At 39.5% G+C, this 19,646-nt stretch overlaps 1 protein-coding gene across 1 annotated transcript in view; it reads right to left on the minus strand.

Annotated features, from left to right (window-relative positions):
• Positions 1–19,646, minus strand: part of DSCAM (DS cell adhesion molecule) — a gene marked incomplete at its 5' end in the record, with an annotated part of 743,298 nt that overhangs the window by 65,409 nt on the left and 658,243 nt on the right. The window contains one exon of the mRNA XM_060149089.1: positions 2,471–2,624. Within this exon, the coding sequence (XP_060005072.1) occupies positions 2,471–2,624 (154 nt within the window). The remainder of the gene's footprint in view (positions 1–2,470; positions 2,625–19,646) is intronic.

Genomic DNA, 19,646 nt, shown 5'->3' on the forward strand with positions numbered 1-19,646 from the left:
CCTGTCCCCTGCATATCATCCACTGAGTCCCATCACTTCTACACCCAGGACACACCTTTCAGGCCCCTCTGCTACCACGCTAGCCCAGGCCACGCTGCCTGGCTGCTCGGGCTCCTGTCTGGCCTCCTGTGTTTCCCACCTTTACCTCCCTGTGATCCACTCAGGATATAGACATCAGCATGGTCTTCAAACACACCTGCCATTAGGTGTCACGAGTACACCTACTGATGGAAGATGTCAGCGATGGAGAAACCTGACGTGAAGTGCACAACTCTATTTACTAGCATCACAATTTCTCCGTAAACCTAAAGCTGTTCTAAGAAGACATCTTAATCCACGTGCACACACAAAGATAGGATCACGTCCCTCCTCTGGCTCAGACTCCACAGTGTCTTTCCATTTTGCTTAGAGTCGAGTCTGAAATCCTTAACACAGCCTTGAAGGCCCAGCCCCGCCAGGCCTTTGCCTTCCCCCCGGCTCTCCTGAGACCACTGCCCCCTCCCCAGACCCACGGGTCCAGCATCCAGACCTCCGACACACGTAACTCTTCCTAGACTGGAGGCCTTTGAACACTGGGACGCATCTTCTTCCCTTGCCACGTAACTGCATTTACTTGTCCTTGGGTGGCCAAGGCTCTAAGTGGGGTCTGTTCCAAAGTGGGTTCTCTAAAGCATTTATTGACGTTTGCAATTATACATGTATATTTGTGTTGCTTTGTTTATTGTGTCCCCACCCGATTTTGAGCTCCACGAGGGCAGAGAGTAAACACGTCTCTTCTAATCCTTAGAAGAGACTCCTGTGTGCTCACCGCACCCTGTTTCCTTTTCATTCTGGACATTCAGCCTGGCTTCATCTCCAAGCTCTGCTCTGAAATTAGGTGCGACCCATGTTTCATTCTATACAATGGAATATGGGTAAAAATGAAGTAAACACGTCCACATCTGGCCGGTGAAAACCTCTTTATGAGACTCCATGCTCTCTTTCTCCATCTACATGGCTGGAAATAAAGGACCCAGGATCTCAAATCACAAGGTGGAAGAGGCCAGGATCCCTGAGTCACCATGTGGAATGAGCCACCCAGGAAAGCCACCGAGTCCAGAAACATCTGTTTTGGTCTGGGTTATCAGGTTAAGTCACTGACACTTACAGGGTTTTTTGCTACAGCAGTCAGGCTCCCTTGACAAAATCACCCCTGTACTGCTAGCATAATGCCTGACATACACTAAGCGCTCAAAATGATTTATTAAATGACCAAATGGCACCCAATATCCCCAGACAAGTCCTGTTCCCGTGGAAGTAGCCACTTTCCAGTTGTTTCCCCTCTACCTTAGCCAAACCATTCCTGGCTGGGTCTGGAGACGTAACATTGAATGAACAAGAGTACAGAAGAGGTGAGGCTATCTCTAACCCTACATCATATGTTGCATTTCTTTGTTTTAAATCCCACAGTCCTGATGCCCTTTGATAATCACTGTTTTCTAAGCGTTAGAAAGTGTATGTTGGGGGTAGCTGGATATTATGATCAAACAGTACAAGAGACAAAAAAAATCCACCATTTATATTCCTCACCAACAATACACTTATTTCCTATTTGAACGTATGTTCAAAATGTGACACCACTCTCTTTTTCCTTCACCACTTCTGCCTCTTTCTTAGCTGTCACATTACCAGCACGTTATCAAGCACTCTTAGAGGGCAAGTTGGAATCTTGGAATGTTTATTTTCTCTTTCAGGCACGTAGAAGCCTTATGAGTAATAAACTGCCAATGTGGCGTATTCCCAAACCCGGGACAACTCCTATCGGCCTGGAATTGTGAGGTAAACGCATTTATTCATGACAAGGGTGAATTTAGGGGGACTCTAACCGCCACATGGTAGCAATGACCAGAAGTAGAATAAGTGGAATAATTCTGTGTCTATACGTGCTTTTTAGGGCCAGATTTAACATTTCAACGTGAAGATATTATATTCACTTTTAGGAACTTTTTCTTCCTAAAACAAACTTCCTTTTGTTCCTTAAGGTCTTTGTATACAGCATTCCATCAATAGAAGAAGAACTAATGATTGTCTTACATTCATAGGTCTCTAAATTCCATAGACCAAAAAATAGACATTTCTCTTTAAGAAGCACCAGACCTGATTTTGAAGATACTAGAACTTGCTTGGGAAGCTGTTATGCAGTGATTTTCACCTACCCAAAGGGGTGAATGGGGGCTCTTTCTCCTAATTTCCCTCAAGGCACTGGAAGTTGTAAAGCCACTCATCCTTAGGAGGATGCTTTCCTGATTTGCACAAAAGCCCAGTGCCAGCTAGCAGCAAATCTATTTCTTGGGCTGAAATGTGATAACACATGGTATTCTGGTTTACTTGATCTTTAGGGCATTTTAAGCTTTATTTCAGAGAGAATAGTGACTTAAAACCAGTCGAACAGTCACAGGCAATGAGGCCCTTACCATAATGGGTGGCATACCTTTAGCTACTGGCTCCACTGTGATGATTTCACTGCTGTTGCCTCTCCCGGCTGAGGTCACGGCCACCACCCAGACGCTGTACTGCCGATTCCGACTCAGGTTAGGAATTCTGTAGGAAAATGAGTCAGGAGAGGCTTCAAACTCGCTGATCACCTGTGAGAGGAGACATAAATGTTCCCACATTCAAGGAGGCCAATGGCACAAATGGATCTCCTAAAGGAATGCTTATTAACACATTATCTGTTATAAGAAACAAAAGCCACCTCTCATCCCTCTCTAAAAGGCTGGATCTGCAATATCTACATAGTCTGAATTTGTCTATGCAGCAGCTATGACAGCCACCAATGAGTAATTTAACCCTTTACATTATGGGTCACGGCACGGCTGTTTTGTGCTGGGGTGGAATAACAAGAACCAGATGGACCATTCTACCTGAGACAACCAAAGAACACACAAAATATAGGAAACAACCTTAAAGGCATTGAACATCAGGTAATGAAGGAGAGTGATCATCTCCCTGAAATATGGGAAATAAATGAGGTGAGGCCAACAGTTGCAGGGTTGCTACATTTTTGTGAGAGTTGCCAGGCCATGGCACAGAGAGGGGAACCCAGGAAGAGTCCAGCAGCCTCCCTGAGTCAAGGAGACAGAGCTGAGAGCCTGGAAGGGGGCTGGAGTCCCCAAGACAGAGCACCGGGAAGACAGCTACATGGAGAATCTGAAGAGAGTCCCACTGGGTCTTCAACTGAGCAGATGTGTGCATGAGGAGAAACTATCTGAGGCCAGGGAAAGAACCACCTGAAAGGATTGGACGTCCCGGTGCTCAGCTTTCACGCAGGGCTGAGAATAGTGCCTGCTCCCACCAGCCAGACTGGAAGCCCTCGAGATCCATGGAACCATTGGACATAGTGCCTAAGGGTCTTACCTTGGTGGTGGGGAATAATTAGCCCTAGACTGAACACCATACTGGTATCGCCTAACAAATATTAAACGCAAGATTCATAAAGATCAAACTGTCATCAAGGAACTGAACTGCATCTAAGAATAAAAGTCAAAAATTTTACAGGAATAAAAATATCCAGTACCCTGTAAGGTAAAAGTCACAATGTTTGGCATTCAATAAAAATTTTCTAGATATGAATAACCCAACTATCTAGCAACTTGTGAACAGATAAAATGTTTTGCATCCAAACAATGGAGGATTATTCGGCAATAGAAAAAATGAAGTACCAATACATGCTTAACTTGGATGGGTCTTGAAAACATTATACTAAGTGAAAGAAGCCAATCACAAGAAACTATACACTTATGGTTACCTTGTATGAAATGTCCAGAATAGGCAAATCCCCAGAGACAGAAAGTAGATTAGTGGTTGCCAGGGGCAGGGTGGGAGAGAGGAGGACCGGGGATAGATTGCTATTGGGTATGAGTTTTTCTGGGGGGGATTATGAATGTTCTAAAATTAGATAATGATGGGGATCGTGCAACTCTCTGAATATTCTAAAAGCCACTGAATTGTATACTCTCAAAGCATGAATTTCATGGTATGTGAATTATAACTCATAAAAGCTATTATAATGGATGGAGCTAGAGATTATCATACTAAGTGAAGTAAGTCAGAAAGAGAAAGACAAATACCATATGATTGATATCATATGTGGAATCTAAAAATAGGACACATGTGAACTTATCTATGAAACAGACTCACAGACATAGAGAACAGATTTGGTGGTTGCCAAGGGAGAGGGGTGTGGGGGAGGGATGGATTGGGAGTTGGGGATTAGCAGATGCAAACTAGTATATATAGAATGGATAAACAAAAAGGGAACTATATTCAATATCCTGTGATAAACCATAATGGAAAAGAATATGAAAAATAATATATATATGTATAACTGAATCACTTTGCTGTACAGCAGAAATTAACACCTTTTTTAACATCTTTATTGGAGTATAATTGCTTTACACTGTTGTGTTAGTTCCTGTTGTATAACAAAATGAATCAGCTATACATATACATATATCCCCACATCCCCTCCCTCTTGCGTCTCCCTCCCACCCTCCCTGTCCCACCCCACTAGGTGGACACAAAGCACCGAGCTGATCTCCCTGTGCTATGTGGCTGCTTCCCACTAGCTATCTCTTTTACATTTGGTAGTGTATATATGTCCATGCCACTCTCTCACTTCGTCCCAGCTTACCCTCCCCCCCCTTCCCCCCATCCCCGTGTCCTCAAGTCCATTCTCTATGTCTGCGTCTTTATTCCTCCCTGCCCCGAGGTTCTTCAGAACCTTTTTTTTGTTTAAATTCCATATATGTTAGCATATGGTATTTGTTTTTCTCTTTCTGAGTTACTTCACTCTGTACTACCATATGACCCAGCAAACACAACACTTTAAATCAACTATACTTCAATAAAATAAAATTTTAAAAAGCTGCTATAAAAAATTCCACAAGGATGATTATAATTTTTGTGAATTTCTGTTTGAATAATAATAATAATAATAATAATAATAATAAAAATAAATCCCACAAGGACTCAGAGGCAAAAAAAAAAAAAAATCCAGAAATGCAAAGAAACAAATAAGAAAAAAGGACTCATGAAAAAAATAAAATTTAATCAATCAAAATTGACCCATAGGGCTTCCCTGGTGGCGCAGTGGTTGAGAGTCCGCCTGCCAATGCAGGGGACGCGGGTTCGTGCCCCGGTCCAGGAAGATCCCACATGCCGCGGAGTGGCTGGGCCCGTGAGCCATGCCGCTGAGCCTGCGTGTCTGGAGCCTGTGCTCTGCAACAGGAGAGGCCACAGCAGTGAGAGGCCCACGTACCACCAAAAAAAAAAAAAAAAAAAAAATTGACCCATAATTGACACAGATATTAGATTTAGCAGACAAGGGCATTAAAACTGTTATTATAATTGTATTATAACCAGATATTAAAAAATCTAAATAGATACATGAATGATATAAAAAGACCTAAGTCAAACTTGAGATGAAATTACAATATGTGAGATGAAAAATACACTGGATTAGATTATTAGCAGATGAGATCTTGCAGGAAAAAAAAAAAGGTTAGTGAACTTGAAGATATATTAATAGGTGGAACACAGAGATAAAAGAGAATACAAAATTTAACACAGCATTCGTGAGCTACGGAACAACATCAAGCAGCTTAACATACGTGTAATTGGAATCACTAAAAGAGGCAGGATAGAAAAAACATTTGAAGAAATAGTGGCTGAAAATTTTCCAAATTTGATGAAAACTATAAACCCAGAAAACCAAAAATCTCAATAAAACCCAGCCACAAAAATATGAAGAAAACCACACCAAAGCACATCATAATCAAATTGCTCAAAACCAGTGATAGGGAGAAAATCTTACAAGTAGCCAGAGAAAAGACATATTATATATGCAGGCACAAAAATAAAGATGTCTCAGACTTCTTGTCAAAAACAATCCAAGTGCTATAGTCTGAATGTCCCCCCTAAATTCATATACTGAAACCACACTCCCAAGGTGTGGCTTTTGGGAGGTGAAGGGCACCCATGGGATCAGCGCCCTTATAAAAGAGGCCCAAGAGACCTCCCTTGCCCCCTTCTGCCATGTAAGGATACAATGAGGAATCTGCAACCGGGAAGAGGGCTCTTACCTACCATGATGGTACCATAATCTCAGATTTCTAGCCTTCAGAACTGTGAGAAATAAGCCTCTGTTGCTTAAAAGCACCCAATCTATGGCATTTTTGTCATAACAGCCCACACTGACTAAGACACCAAGTAGGAAGACAGTGGAACAACAGTTTCAAAGTTTTGAAAGAAAAAAGTCAACCTAGAATTCTATATTCAACAAACATATTTTAAAATGAAAGAGATTAAAAGACTTTTTCAAATATAGAAAAAGCTGAAAGAATTAATCATCGGCAGAGCCACACTACAAGAAATGTTAAAGAAAGTTCTTCAGGCAGAAGAAAAATGATACCAGGTAGAAATATAAGCTTACACAAAGGAATGTAACATACCAGAAATGGTAACAATGTAAATAAATACATATGATCTTTTATTATTTACATCTCATTAAAAGATAATTGATAATTAAAAGATAATAAAAATATAGTGTGGGGTCCATAAAATATATAAAAGTAAAATGTATGAAAACAATTGCGCAAATATTAGGAAGGGAAAAAAAAAATGGAAGCATGGTATTGTAAGGCTCTCAAACTGTACGTGAAGTACATAATATCACTTGAATGTAGAATGAAAAGGGATATGCATTAATCCCAAAGAAACCACTAAAGTTACAAAATAAGAGTAAAATAAAACTAATGAGACAACAGAAAATAAAATAGAATTATAAAAAATATTCAGTTGATCCAAAGAAGTCTAAAAAGGAGTAAAGAGGAAACAAATAGGACAATAAAAAAGTAGCAAGATTATAGATTTAAACCTACATCGATATACCTATAATTATTTTAAGTGTAAATGATCTAAAATCCTAATTAAAAGCAGAGATTTTGAGACTGGATATAAAAGTAATACCTAATTATATGCTGCCAACAAGAAATGCTTTTCAAATATAAAAATACAAGTAGGTTAAAAATAAAAGGACAGAAAATCTATCCCAGGCTAACACCAATCAAAAGAAAGTTGCAATGGCTATATTAGTATCAGACAAAGTAGATTTATGGGCAGAGAATATTACCAGTGATAAAGAAAGTAATTTTGTAATGATAAAGGGATCAATTCATCAAGAGGACACAACAATCCTAAACATCTCTGAACTTAATAACAAAATAGCAGTCCAGGCAGACAAACACAGAAATTAGTACTGAGAAACGGGGGGCTGCTGTAATAAATACCTAAACATGTGGAAGTGGCTTTGAAATGGGTAGAGGCTGGAGGAGTTTTGAGGCTGATGATAGAACAAGCTGAGATTGCCATGAGGTGTTCGCCAAAGGTGATTCTGGTGAGAGCTCAGAAAGAAAAGAGGAGAGCTGAGGGAAAAGTCTCAGTCTTCTTAGAGAATACGCAAATAATAATGAGCAGAATACTGGTAGAAATGCGGATGGTAAAGGCCATTTTAGTGAGGTCTCAGATGGAAATCAGGAACATGTTATTGGACAATGGAGAAAAGGCAATCCTTGTTACAAAGTGGCAAAGAACCTGGCTGAATTGTGGTCATGTTCTAGTATTTTGTGGAAGGTAGAACCTGCAAGTGATGAAATTGGATGTTTAGCAGAGGAGATTTCTTAACAAAGTGTTGGTTCCTACTGACAGTGAGAAGAGAGACATAAATTGAAGAAGGAATTGGTAGCCCAAAAGGAACTAGAACTTAAAGATCTGGAAAATTCTCAGCCTATCCATATTGTAGGGAAACTGAAGTCCAGAGTAAGTGACTCACTGAGGTCACTGTGCCAGACAAGGGTGAGCAGAGACTCAAGCTCAGGGCTTCTGATTCAAGTCCAATGCTGCTTCCTCACACCCCATGCTGACAATTGCAAGCAATCAAACACGTGAAGAGCTTACTTTTACCCTTGTGAGCTGTAAAGTAAACCTTATGTAGGTCACGAGGCTGCATAAGCTGCAGCCCCAGCTCTGCAATTAAACAGGGGACACAAGTGTTAATATACCTCCTAATTGTCATAAAACCTATGCTCTCTCAACAAAAAAATAATGTCAGAGAATTTCCCATTGTCAACTATTTAACATACAGATACCTAGTGCAGATGATTAAAGGGAGACTATGGGACTCTTGCACAGAGTGCTCAGATGTGCATACGTGCTAGGGTGCATCTGTGCATCTGTACTCCACTTGCCCCACTTTAGCCACCCAACCCCCATCCCCTTAGGCATACCAGCCTGACTCCGTGATAGAAAATCATGGGGAACATTAATTCCTCTAGAAGTTCAGAGGGAATTTGACTTGTTTCCTGGAAAACCAAGAAGACAATCCCAAGACTATGTGTACTTGTGTTCTGTAATGTTTGAAGGCAATGTTGTTGCCAAATTAATTTTACAAAGCTTATGATGTGCAAATTATAACAATTGCGCTTACTGAACATTCAGCTTCAACAGAGCTTTAAAATATATTTACAAAATTTTCCATGAAGAGTGCAGAATCCTTAGTTAAAGCTCAATCATTATCCTGTCTATAAGCTACAATTGGCCCTTATTTAGTTAGGTTTTACCTGAAACATACCTGAAAATTACCTGAGCATAGCTAAAATCAATGATAAAACTATGATTTCTTATGCAACGATATCTGTTTCACCATTTACAGAGAAGACTAACCAAAAGTTGAAGTAAAAGAGGTTTATTTATAAAAACTTCCCCCAGTTGGAATGACCTTTCTCTAAGGATTAGGATAGAAAATTAGAGTCAAGCTATTCAGGGGTTCCTACTGGTTATTTGGGAAAATTGGTTGCACTGGTGCTGCCACTATGCTCCCCTGATGACTGCCATAAAATTGGGCACCAGTTTTTTGGTCTCAGTAGCAGGGCAAGAAGAAAATTGACTGAACAATTTAAATAATTGAAGAGTTGATTCGTTTTCTTTGTTATATATGCAACTGGATATTAAATGTGACTTTTCCTGTTATCATGAAGTTTTAGCAGTATCCTTAAGAGGTGAGAATAGTCCCAAAGATGCCAGTACTTTCTTTCCTTACAAAAATGTGAGACCACCTATGCAGGGATTTCTGATTCTAATGTTCCGACCGTCACTTATCTCTGGGTCCCGTAAGAAGCTGAGTCAAGAATAGGATATTTTTGTTGAGAGATGTCTGTGTACATTCCCACCTATGGGCGGTAGGGGCCTTTGAACTCACCGTAGAGAGAGGTGAGTCACATTTGAGAAGGTTAAAGGCTAGCCCTGCTCACGAAAGCAGAGAAGGCTGTGCTAGGACTAGCTGTCACTTGCAGGTGCTTGGTTAAGGATGCTCACACGTGGACGCTGTGAGGGAGAGCAAGGCTAGCTGTCTCCAGAGGGATGCCCGCAGGTATGAGATGTCTCCAATAGAGGGGGGTACTGAAAATTACATAATATTTATTTTAAACAGCATTACTTATCCATAGATGGTGCAAAATTCAACCACTGCTAACAAATTCAAGAGGTGGCAACAGGTAAGAGAAAAAGAGCTAAATGGGAAAAAGGTTAATCAGAAACCCATTCAGGGTAGTGAAGCAAATCTATTTGTTTAAGCCCTTCTCAATGCTCAGCCAAACATGTTTGTTCTGGGAAAGAGGGAGGATGAGTATTACTTCCTTATGGAACATTTTCCTTAAAATTTTATATGATGTATAATAGCATTGATTATATTTACATTTCCTTAATTTTCTTTTTATTGGATATCAGATTTTCCAACACAAGGATTGAATCATGTTTAAACTGACTTGCCAATTTCTACCTGCATTCCATTGTGTGATATTACCTCCCCAATACTGGGAATCCTCAGTGAGAGGGATTGATTTTACTTCTGGATTTTTCCTGATACTTCAGCTAGGCTGATCCTTCAAAGGCTTTGAAGCATTAAATGAGCATGGAGGGATAGAATGGAAAATAGAATAGAAAATAACAAAGCAGAGCTACACTCTAAGGGCAACAAGATAGGAAATGGTAGCATAAAGAAAGACAAACTCCCAGTGTAGTTTCTCAGGGATGAATGAATCAAATTTGTCAAAAGGAGAAATTTATGGGGAGGGGGAGAAAGACACTTTTCTCTATATTTAAATATCTAAATATTTAATTTTCTTCTGGTAGATCTTTAACTCTCTAGTCTCATCATTTTCAGAGTCAGGACAGAGATATTAGCCATTCTAGAAGATTTTATTATTCCTACAATATGAATTAAGCTTGAATGGATTACTATAGTTGGGCTAAACCTTTGTTTTAAGGGAAGGCTTGTGTTACTTCATGACCTGTGGGAATACAAAACCAAGCAACATGAAGAAAGCTCTGATGCCAGGTATATGACTTGTGTATGCTTGGTTCTTGATGGGAAATTCTGCCCCACAGCTCATTTCTAATTCTGGTCAGTGCCAGCATGATGGAGCAGACAGGGCATTTGTGGATTGGGGTGGCCAATGTTCTGCGCCCATCATAAATTCCTGTTAGCCATTTGAGAAAAGGTTGTTCTTTCTCATCTAAAATGTATTTAAACTTGCTGATTCTATCAGAATCCAGAGTTAACTGACATTGATTGTTAATTAATCACTCTTCAGTTGCAATCCTCCAAGTGGCAGCCGAGTTATGTATTTCTTGGTCCATCAGAGATTGTTGAATAAGAAGAACAGGGTTGTTCTCTTTAGCTGGTGTCACGGAACAGGGACAGTCCATAGTTTTCTTGAGGGAAGACTTCGGTATTCTTTCAAGACACACACTTAAATTATAAAATGTGTAAGTAGTTTATCTATTGAGCTAAATATCGTACTTCAAATCAAATGTTCATGGGTCTTTGCTCTGGGAGGTAGTTGGGGTATTGCCAACACCATTGCACTGGAAGTGTGGAGGCTGATGTGATTAGAAATATGTGTACGATGAGGCTTGACACCAGGTACAGGACATCTGGGGCCAGTCATACAAGCTCGCTGGACTACAGATCTTTCCTTTGGGCTGTGCAGATGCTCTTAATACCATGCCTAGTAATAATAAAAGCTCATAAATAGTTGCTGAGTTTGAATTCATAGACATTTATTGAATTCAATTCCATCGTATAGATTATAAGGTAAGTTTGCTCGTCAAGGAAGGAGTTATAACCATGGTTTGGCAAACGGAGGAAAAATTAAAATAAGGCAACTGACAAATTCCTACTAAAATCTAGAAATAAAATCATTTGAATTCCCTTCCTAAAACTATCCCTGTCATAGCCAAGGACATGAATTCACATTTGTAAAATGCCTAGGAAAATAAAAGGGAACTTCATGCATTTGTTTTTAAAAAAATTTATAGCAAGTTTTTACAAGGCTTCTGACATGCTTGCCTCCCTAAAATTGTACCCAGAGTGGAAAATACAGCTAACGATATTCACCTTTCGACACCCAAGCCAGAGAGCTCACATTTCCAGTGTTCTGCCTTTCTGTGTTATGGCTTTAGGTCTGGGGGGTGGAGTCATGCATTTCTGAGGAACTCAATAGTATCCTCCTCAAAATGATGTGAAGGTTGCTTAGGTTAGTCTTATCCTAGTGCTTTAATATCACCCCATGAAAAGGCAAGGAACAGCATCTTCCAGTCCTACTTTCACTCCAGAATTATTCTTGTCTTGGGATGCTGGTGTATTGTTTTTCCTTTCATGTCTAAGATACTTTTTAACCAGTAAATAAGATAAAATTAGCCACAATGAGCTACTTTAAATGCTCTTTAGTAATTTCTATAAAACTGGATGTTTACCCAATAGTGGCTGAATCCATTTTCAAATCTCTTACACTATTTAGCTGAACAGATGGACTTGTAAAGCCTTCTTTAATCCCCTCAATCAGGTGTTATATTTTCCCTTTGTTTATATGTCCCTTAGGGTCCTTATCATTATTGCCCTTTGGATTAGTCTCCATGTAATAGTTTTTTTCTCATTTCTTTTCTGTGGTTGATTTCTAATTACATGCCTGTGTGGTCAGAAAAGATGTTTGAAATAATTCCCATACTCTTAAATATGTTGAGGCTTGCTTTGTGTCCTAGTATGGGGTCAATCCTAGAGTGCCCTTTAGATTATAATCTTGTATGTTCTTACCATCACTCCCCCATGGATGCTTCAGGCTCTCTGAGTGGGCCTTGCCTCACCCTCCGCCCTCCACTTATCCCCCAGGGATCCTAGGCTAGAACATTGCAGGGTCGGGACCCACTAACCACTCTTTGGAATGGACTGAGGAAATGTCTGTTGTCTTAGTGACTTTAATAATGACCTATAATTTATTTGAGCACAACAGAAAAATACGTGTAGAGGATGACTATGGAGTCACAGACTGCTCAGATCAAATTATTCAGCATTTCTGATGGATATAAACAGAATTCCACTTTAAAAAATTTCAAGTAAGTTTTTAATGAAACACTAATTCTATCAAAGAAATATGGTACTTGAAAAAGTTTTAACATCTAATTATTAACATCCTATTTTTTAAAAAAAATTGAATGCTATGATTTCAGAGATAGAATGTTCACAGCAGTGATTAAAAAAACCTCCAAAGCAGAATAAACAAAATGATAGCTCTTTTAATTATAGGGCAATGACTCTTTCAGAGCATGTAAAATCTTTCTGTTTAGTGGCAGAGAAGGAGCCTCAGTTACATGAAGAATAAACAGTTAGCTGGATCAATTTAAGATTTACCTCTTTTAAGATTTCTATGTATAATACATTTTGATCTGATTTCCATTTTATTTCATTATTTTCATCTCTAGAAGAAGATAATACAGCACAAAGATCTTCCTAACGAAATAGACTAAGATGGCCAGCTCTCATAGAAATAATAGCATATTAAAGCTACTTGTTTTATCTTAGTCAATTTTGGTGGTTTCCTCTGTACTTTACCAAGATCACTCTATCGGCTATTATATAAATGGCTATGGGCTACTTTTAAGAAAGACTTCCAAATATAAAATATTTTAATTTGGGTCTCCCAAATATAAAAATTATTGTTATAATGTTCTGCAAGTGAATTAAAGTTGATATGCAGAAAAGGCATGAAAGAAACTAGTTTCTCCATGCTATTGTTTAGAATCAGGGCATTGTCCCAATAGACAGACTGACATTACAGGATGCTTATATTTCCCACTCTCTTTCAAACAAAATCACCTCCATTTAGCACAGTTTTGTCTTATCCTTTCCCTGTTGTCATACCATCTGCCATACAAATGATCTCTCTGTAAAAAGGCTTTATTAATTTAACTTGATTGCTATCAGCTATTCAACAAATTTTGCACAAAAGAACTGGTTTAGCATTACATAACTTCTCACAATATAAGAAAGAAATTGTGAGAAAGGCTGTTCTAGGTAATAAATGTAATAGAGGTATAATATATAGTTTTGGGAAAAAAATAGCCATTCTTACTTCTTAATTGAAAACGATCTGAAGCCATTTATTTCCTTAAATAGTACCCCATGTCTGTATCAGACCAAGTCAAAAAGATGATATGTTTTCAAAGCTGGACTCTTCCAAAAACTCCAAAAGCTAGTTGATCAAAAGGGCATTTTGGGGCTTCCCTGGTGGCGCAGTGGTTGAGAGTCCGCCTGCCGATGCAGGGGACACGGGTTCGTGCCCCGGTCCGGGAGGATCCCACATGCCGCGGAGCGGCTAGGCCCGTGAGCCATGGCTGCTGAGCCTGCGCGTCCAGAGCCTGTGCTCTGCAACGGGAGAGGCCACAACAGTGAGAGACCCACGTATTCCAAAAAAAAAAAAAAAAAGGGCATTTTCATCTGTGGCTACTTTGGAAGCAGTGGAGAAGTTTACACCGCTGTCTAGTCAGAATGAATGGCAGTTCAAAGCCAGAATGTGTATTGGCAATTTATCTGCAAAGTTGAGCAGGCAATCTTGTGAGACTGGGCTTGAAGGGTGATTTTTAGGGCTTGTTTCTGTACAGAAATTCCATTTGAATAAATGATTCTGCTTCCCTTTGTTCAATAAAGTCCAAAATCGGGCTCAGGATTTTAAAGGCCAAGCTTTCTCCCAACCTTAGCATAGGGGTCACCTGCATTTTGACCTATTATAGCAACTGGACAGCTTCACTTTATGCCCAATGATACTGAAGCACCACAGATGATGATTTAAAAAAAATTAAAATATGGACTTAACAGAAATATTGAGCAGTTATTGGCTGGTTCATTGAGGATAGATAAAGAACTAGATTATTGTTCTTCATCTTTTTAAAGAACTAGATTATAAAAGATAGCATGTACTTCCCCTCACTCCCCCAAAGAGTTGGAGTCTAATAAATATATGTAAATTGCAGCACAAAAAATTTAAAGCAGATTTAGAACATATTTCATCAGAACTGGCCATGAAATACTGAGATATTTCTAAGGAAGTTCAAGAATATATTGATACTTCCCCAGAAATTTTATAAAACCAGAGTTGGTTTTCATATGCTTAGCTGTAGGTCTGTCTCAAGGAAACTTTTCTAGGTTTCTCCCAGTCATATGATACGATGCTGAGTGCTAGAGTAGAGCTCAGTTAATCTCAAGAGCATAGAGAGCCTAATGCATGCCTGTCACACAGAGGTGCCCAAAAAAGATCTGCTGACATGTGATTAATTGCGTATATGTATGTGAAACATGACTGTGTATTCTTTGGATGACTTTTGGCAACTCCATAATTTACAGCTTTGCCATTACAGAATAAAGAGGTCCAGCAATAAGTCATTTAGCTGGAACTGTGGCAGAATGATTTCCATGTCAGTGATTCAAAAGCACAGGCATTTTATCTAAATCCTTAGGGGATGGAAAGCATCCCAAAGTATATAACACACTTTTCCTGCCTTATTAAGTAGAAACTTCATTATACAGTTTAACCTCTATTGGTTGACTCATAGCCATCATCCATAAAATTTAATTCAATATAGCATTTGCTGAACATCTACTATGTCACCATAATACCGGGGTTTCCAAAGGTATAATAGTAACTAACTGTGGTTCCTGTACTTAAGAAACTGACGTGCCACTGCGGGGGCTCAGCTATGCCCCCCTCCAAAAGTGATGCAAGAGATTATGGTTACGTCAAAGAAAGGTTAAAAATCAGTGCTGGGGATGCTGAGGCGAGATGGGGCCAGCTTCCCCGGGGAAGGCAGTAGGCTGTTAGGGTGAAGAGCCTGGTTCCTGAGCTCAGACCCCTGTGGGCTACAGACCCTGTCTTTACCTTGCTAAGCTGCGTGGTCCTGGGCAGGCTGCACAGTCTCCATGTCAGCACCAGTACAGAGAAGAGAATAAAAACAACCCCTCTTGCATAAGGTAATCATCAGAATTAACTGATGAAAGCAGTATTTTTAAAAATGTGGTCCATAGAAGCAATTTAGTGGGCCTGGAAATCATTTAAAAAATAAAAGAAGAGAAAAAAATCCAATATAACAGAAAATATCAGAGTGCATCATGTGTAGTAAGTGAAGTTTTGTTTACAAGGCTTTTGCTGTGTGTGTGTACTGGAGTGTGATCATAAAATATATTTCCGATTGTGAGTCATGAAAAAACAAGTTTGGAAACTATAAGCATAAAGCATTTAACACAGAGCAGCTAGAATATGGCAAGTGCTCAACAATGTTAGAATAAATAAGTTGAGCCTTAAGAATAAACATTATTACATGGGAGGATGAGAGGGAAAAGACAAGGAGGAGGAGGACCTAATACACACACAATACACACTCACAACACACACACACACACACACACAGGAGACACAGTGTGGCTTAGATTTTGGATGGAGGAAGGTTACTAGAATAGGAGGCTGAACAGCCATTGGAGCTGGGTTATGGAAAGCTGCACAGGTCATTTTGACAATTCTGAACATTTTTTAGGTAAAAAAGGAGAAGTTATCCAAGAAATTTGCACAAGGGCATGACATGATTGGACAAAGAATTTGGAAGAATAATTATGACAGTGATGCAGACAGTGGAAGGGAATGGATATGGGTAGTTTGGTTTCCCAAGCAAGGACTTGAACCAAGGCAATGGTGGTGGGAGTGAAAGGAAGGGAGAGGATTAGAAAGATGTTGTGGAGAAAGACTCTTCATGACACAATGTCACTCTGCAGGTGCTATTTCCCTTGGTCATAAAACCCTCTCATCAGGTACAATTCTTCCCCTCCTGCAAGCCAGGACTGTATATATGTCCTAAGTAACAGTCTCTGACCTGATTATTTGAGTAACACCCTCCTACCTGACTCCTGTGTCATCCAGTGCTGTCCATGCCACTGTTGTGTCATTTGCCATGCCACACAGAGCAGTGACCATCTCTAGTATTTTCTGCCCTCCCTAGAACTAGGAACTTCTCAAAGAAAGACACTCTATCCTTTGTCATTGCAGTCCCTTGGTTGTATTAGAGTTGTTCTCCAAACATTCTGGTTTGCCTGTTTTCTCAGTATGTGTTCAGATTGTATTCCTGGTTCCCTTGTGGTTGAGTGAGGCTATGTGATGGATTCTAGCCATTGATTTGTGCTGGAGCATTTAATGCCTATGTCAGATTCTCCAGAGATTTATTTCCCTCTGCCATAAAACCCATATGGGTCCTTCCTGGAGTGAAGATAACATGGATCAGAGCTACCACCAACTCACAATGAACATGAATGTGAAAGAAAAATAAAGTTGTTATTGGTGGAAATTATTGATATTTTTAGGCATGCTTGTTACACAGCATAACTCAGCTTCTCCTGACTAATACACCTTCAACTCTGGCTCAGCCCTTGGCACAAGGTAGCCCTCTACAGAAATTTGCTGGGTAAATGAAGAAATGATTTGGAAACAAATCAGATAATGAGTGGAAAGGGAGAACAGGAGTCAAAGTTAATCTAAGGCTTAGCTTTGTCTAAGGTAATGATTAGCTTAGTTGAGAAAGAGGAACAGAAGGGGGGGCAAGAATGAATTTGGTTCTGGACATGTTGGATGTGGTGGGGTCTCCAAGAAGACATGGATAGTAGGAAGTTGACAATATAGGACTGATTGGTTCTCTAAGATTGTCAGGGTTAGAGATAAACATTTTGAACCCCTTAACTTCAGATGATGGTTAAATTATGAGAATAGATTCAATTATTCAGGGAGATAGTAAAGAATATGAAAAGAAGGTAGAGTATTGAAAAATGCCTACCTTTAAGGGTGGGGTGTTGAGGGAGAGGGAGAACAAAGGAGAAAGAATAAAAGGATAATGGAAGCTAAGAAAAACAAATTTTAAAAACAAATAACTATATAATAGCTTGTGATGCTACAACTTAAAATAGGAAGAGCATTACTTCTTCCTAAGAGGCAATGGAATTTTACAACCAGGAGGCCCATGGTTACTTCTGAGAGAGGAACAATCAATATTATGATGAGCATCATTATAAATTCAGGTGGTCACATTAGATACTACTTCCCTGATTCTGTTATTGCACCATTTTTTGACTTGAGATTCCTGAATATTTGTGGTTCTCTAAAGCCACTCTGTCTTGTCCTCAGCCCCACTATAGCTTTAGGGAATGCAGTCTAGGGAGGGTTGGGAGGCAAACACACACCTGCTACCTTGGCTTGAATGTTGTCTGGACCTGGTAGAGGCTACTTTCTTTGCTTCCTAGAAGACTTGCTTAATTCTGAGTTGTGGGCTCCACTGTGGAGAGGTAGTTGCTATGAGTCTCATTTGCTCATTCAGCAGCATCTACTGGGCTCTACTTTGTGCAGGAACTGGCTAACATTATCTTCTGAAACTGGACTAACTGAGGTGGATCATAGCTCACTGATATAATTTTTTAGACCTTCTGATTTTTATTCTTCATTAATGAGAAGTTTGTGCTATCTAATTTCACATTTCTATGTCCACCAGCTTAGCCTTGGAGAACAGACAATTTCTACCTCCTAGTGCTTATGTAATATATAACATTTTTCACAGTCTGCTTTTAAGTAGGGAGGGTCGTTAGAGAGGAAATCCAGGTTAACTACTTTCTACCTGGGACCTTACAAGGCTAGCTCATTACTTTGGATTTCCATTGCTTCTCATAGTGTATGAATTGATCATCCAAACCATTATATACTAAAAGTAATAGCCATGGTTCCAAAAATTATATGATGAATTCCTTAATCAAACAGATTTGAGGTTTTGCTCTGATTGGGAAGGTTGATGTCTCTTTGCTTTAGCTGGTCCCTCACAGTGAGATTAATGTTTACCAAGCACCACTTTTAGACAACCAGCCTTGAGACAAATTTCCAGTTTCTTGTCTGGCAACATACAAAGTTTCATATGCTGACGACTTTTACTAAACTGACCTGAGGGAACACCGTGAAACAAATGCCTATAATCAGACAATGCATCGTACATATTAGAGAAAAGAGCCTGTGTCTTTTAACGAGGCACTTTCACAAGGAAGGGGCATGAATTGAGGATCTTGAGAGAAAATTTACATCAGCAAGGAGGTTAGCCGAGGGACTCTCATAAAGAAGATTAAATTACGGAGTATGCTGTGTCCTAATTTATCTTCCCATGTTCTACATTCGACTATGAAGTCATTTCAAAGGAAAAAAAATTCAGATACACGAGCAGGAAAAATACATAGAACTAGGACTGCCCTCTGGTGTTTCTTTCGATACATTGGCAGAAAAGTAAAAGCCTCAGAAATTTGATAGCATCGTTTTCTGACTTAAAATTAAATCGCAGACACTAGAGATGGGAAAAATTCCCCCTTTCCAGTAACTTATAGTTCCTTATTCATTCCATGGGAAAAATACAGAATAGTAGATGGAATTTTTTAAGTCTTCACCTCTGAAGACACGTGCATTAGTTCTCTCTCATCTTTACTTGCAATGGTATTATTTTATTTTAAAAATAGGTATCATATGAGAAGTCTCTGTACCTCACACTCAATTTTGCTGTCAACCTAAAACTGCTCTAAAAAATAAAGTCTATTAAAAATAGGCCTCGTGGTCTTAAGTGATATTTGAAATAGATGAATAGCAATGTGGTTCTAGAGATGGAAGAAAACTGATTCTGGTTCACTTCGTGTTATTGAGGACAGCTCTGGAGTTCTGGGTCCTCTCTGCAAAGCTTAATAAGTGGTGCTTCCCGGGAGACCACAGGCACCTTGTGATAATCATATTTCTAGATTCACAATGTTTTTTTAATATGGTTAAAGAATGCACAGAAACACCTGCTAGTGGTTGTAAGACATCAAGGAGGTGAGAAATTCAGTTATTTCCCACCTTTTCTGGTTAGTTTGATCTCGCTAAGGTATTTTTTGAAAGGCTCTTGTTGAGAAGGTCCTGGATAGTTCAGTCCCATTATTCTATGCAGGGAGAGACTGGAAATCCCTTGGGAAATTATTTATATTCCATCCTACAGAGTGTTCGATGGATACTGTGTTTGGGATAGTAACTCCTCCTTTTTTATAGGACTTAATTTGTAGGCTGGGAGGATGGAGAGTAATATAGCACCCACGATCCACAAACGCGGGCTCGCTCCTCTAAGCCTCAGTCACTCAGGACTAATTACAAATAAGCCAGGTTGGGGCTTTTAGTTTAGAGATAAAG

The sequence above is a fragment of the Lagenorhynchus albirostris genome, chromosome 5, assembly GCF_949774975.1.
Source record: "Lagenorhynchus albirostris chromosome 5, mLagAlb1.1, whole genome shotgun sequence".
Lineage (NCBI taxonomy): Eukaryota > Metazoa > Chordata > Mammalia > Artiodactyla > Delphinidae > Lagenorhynchus > Lagenorhynchus albirostris.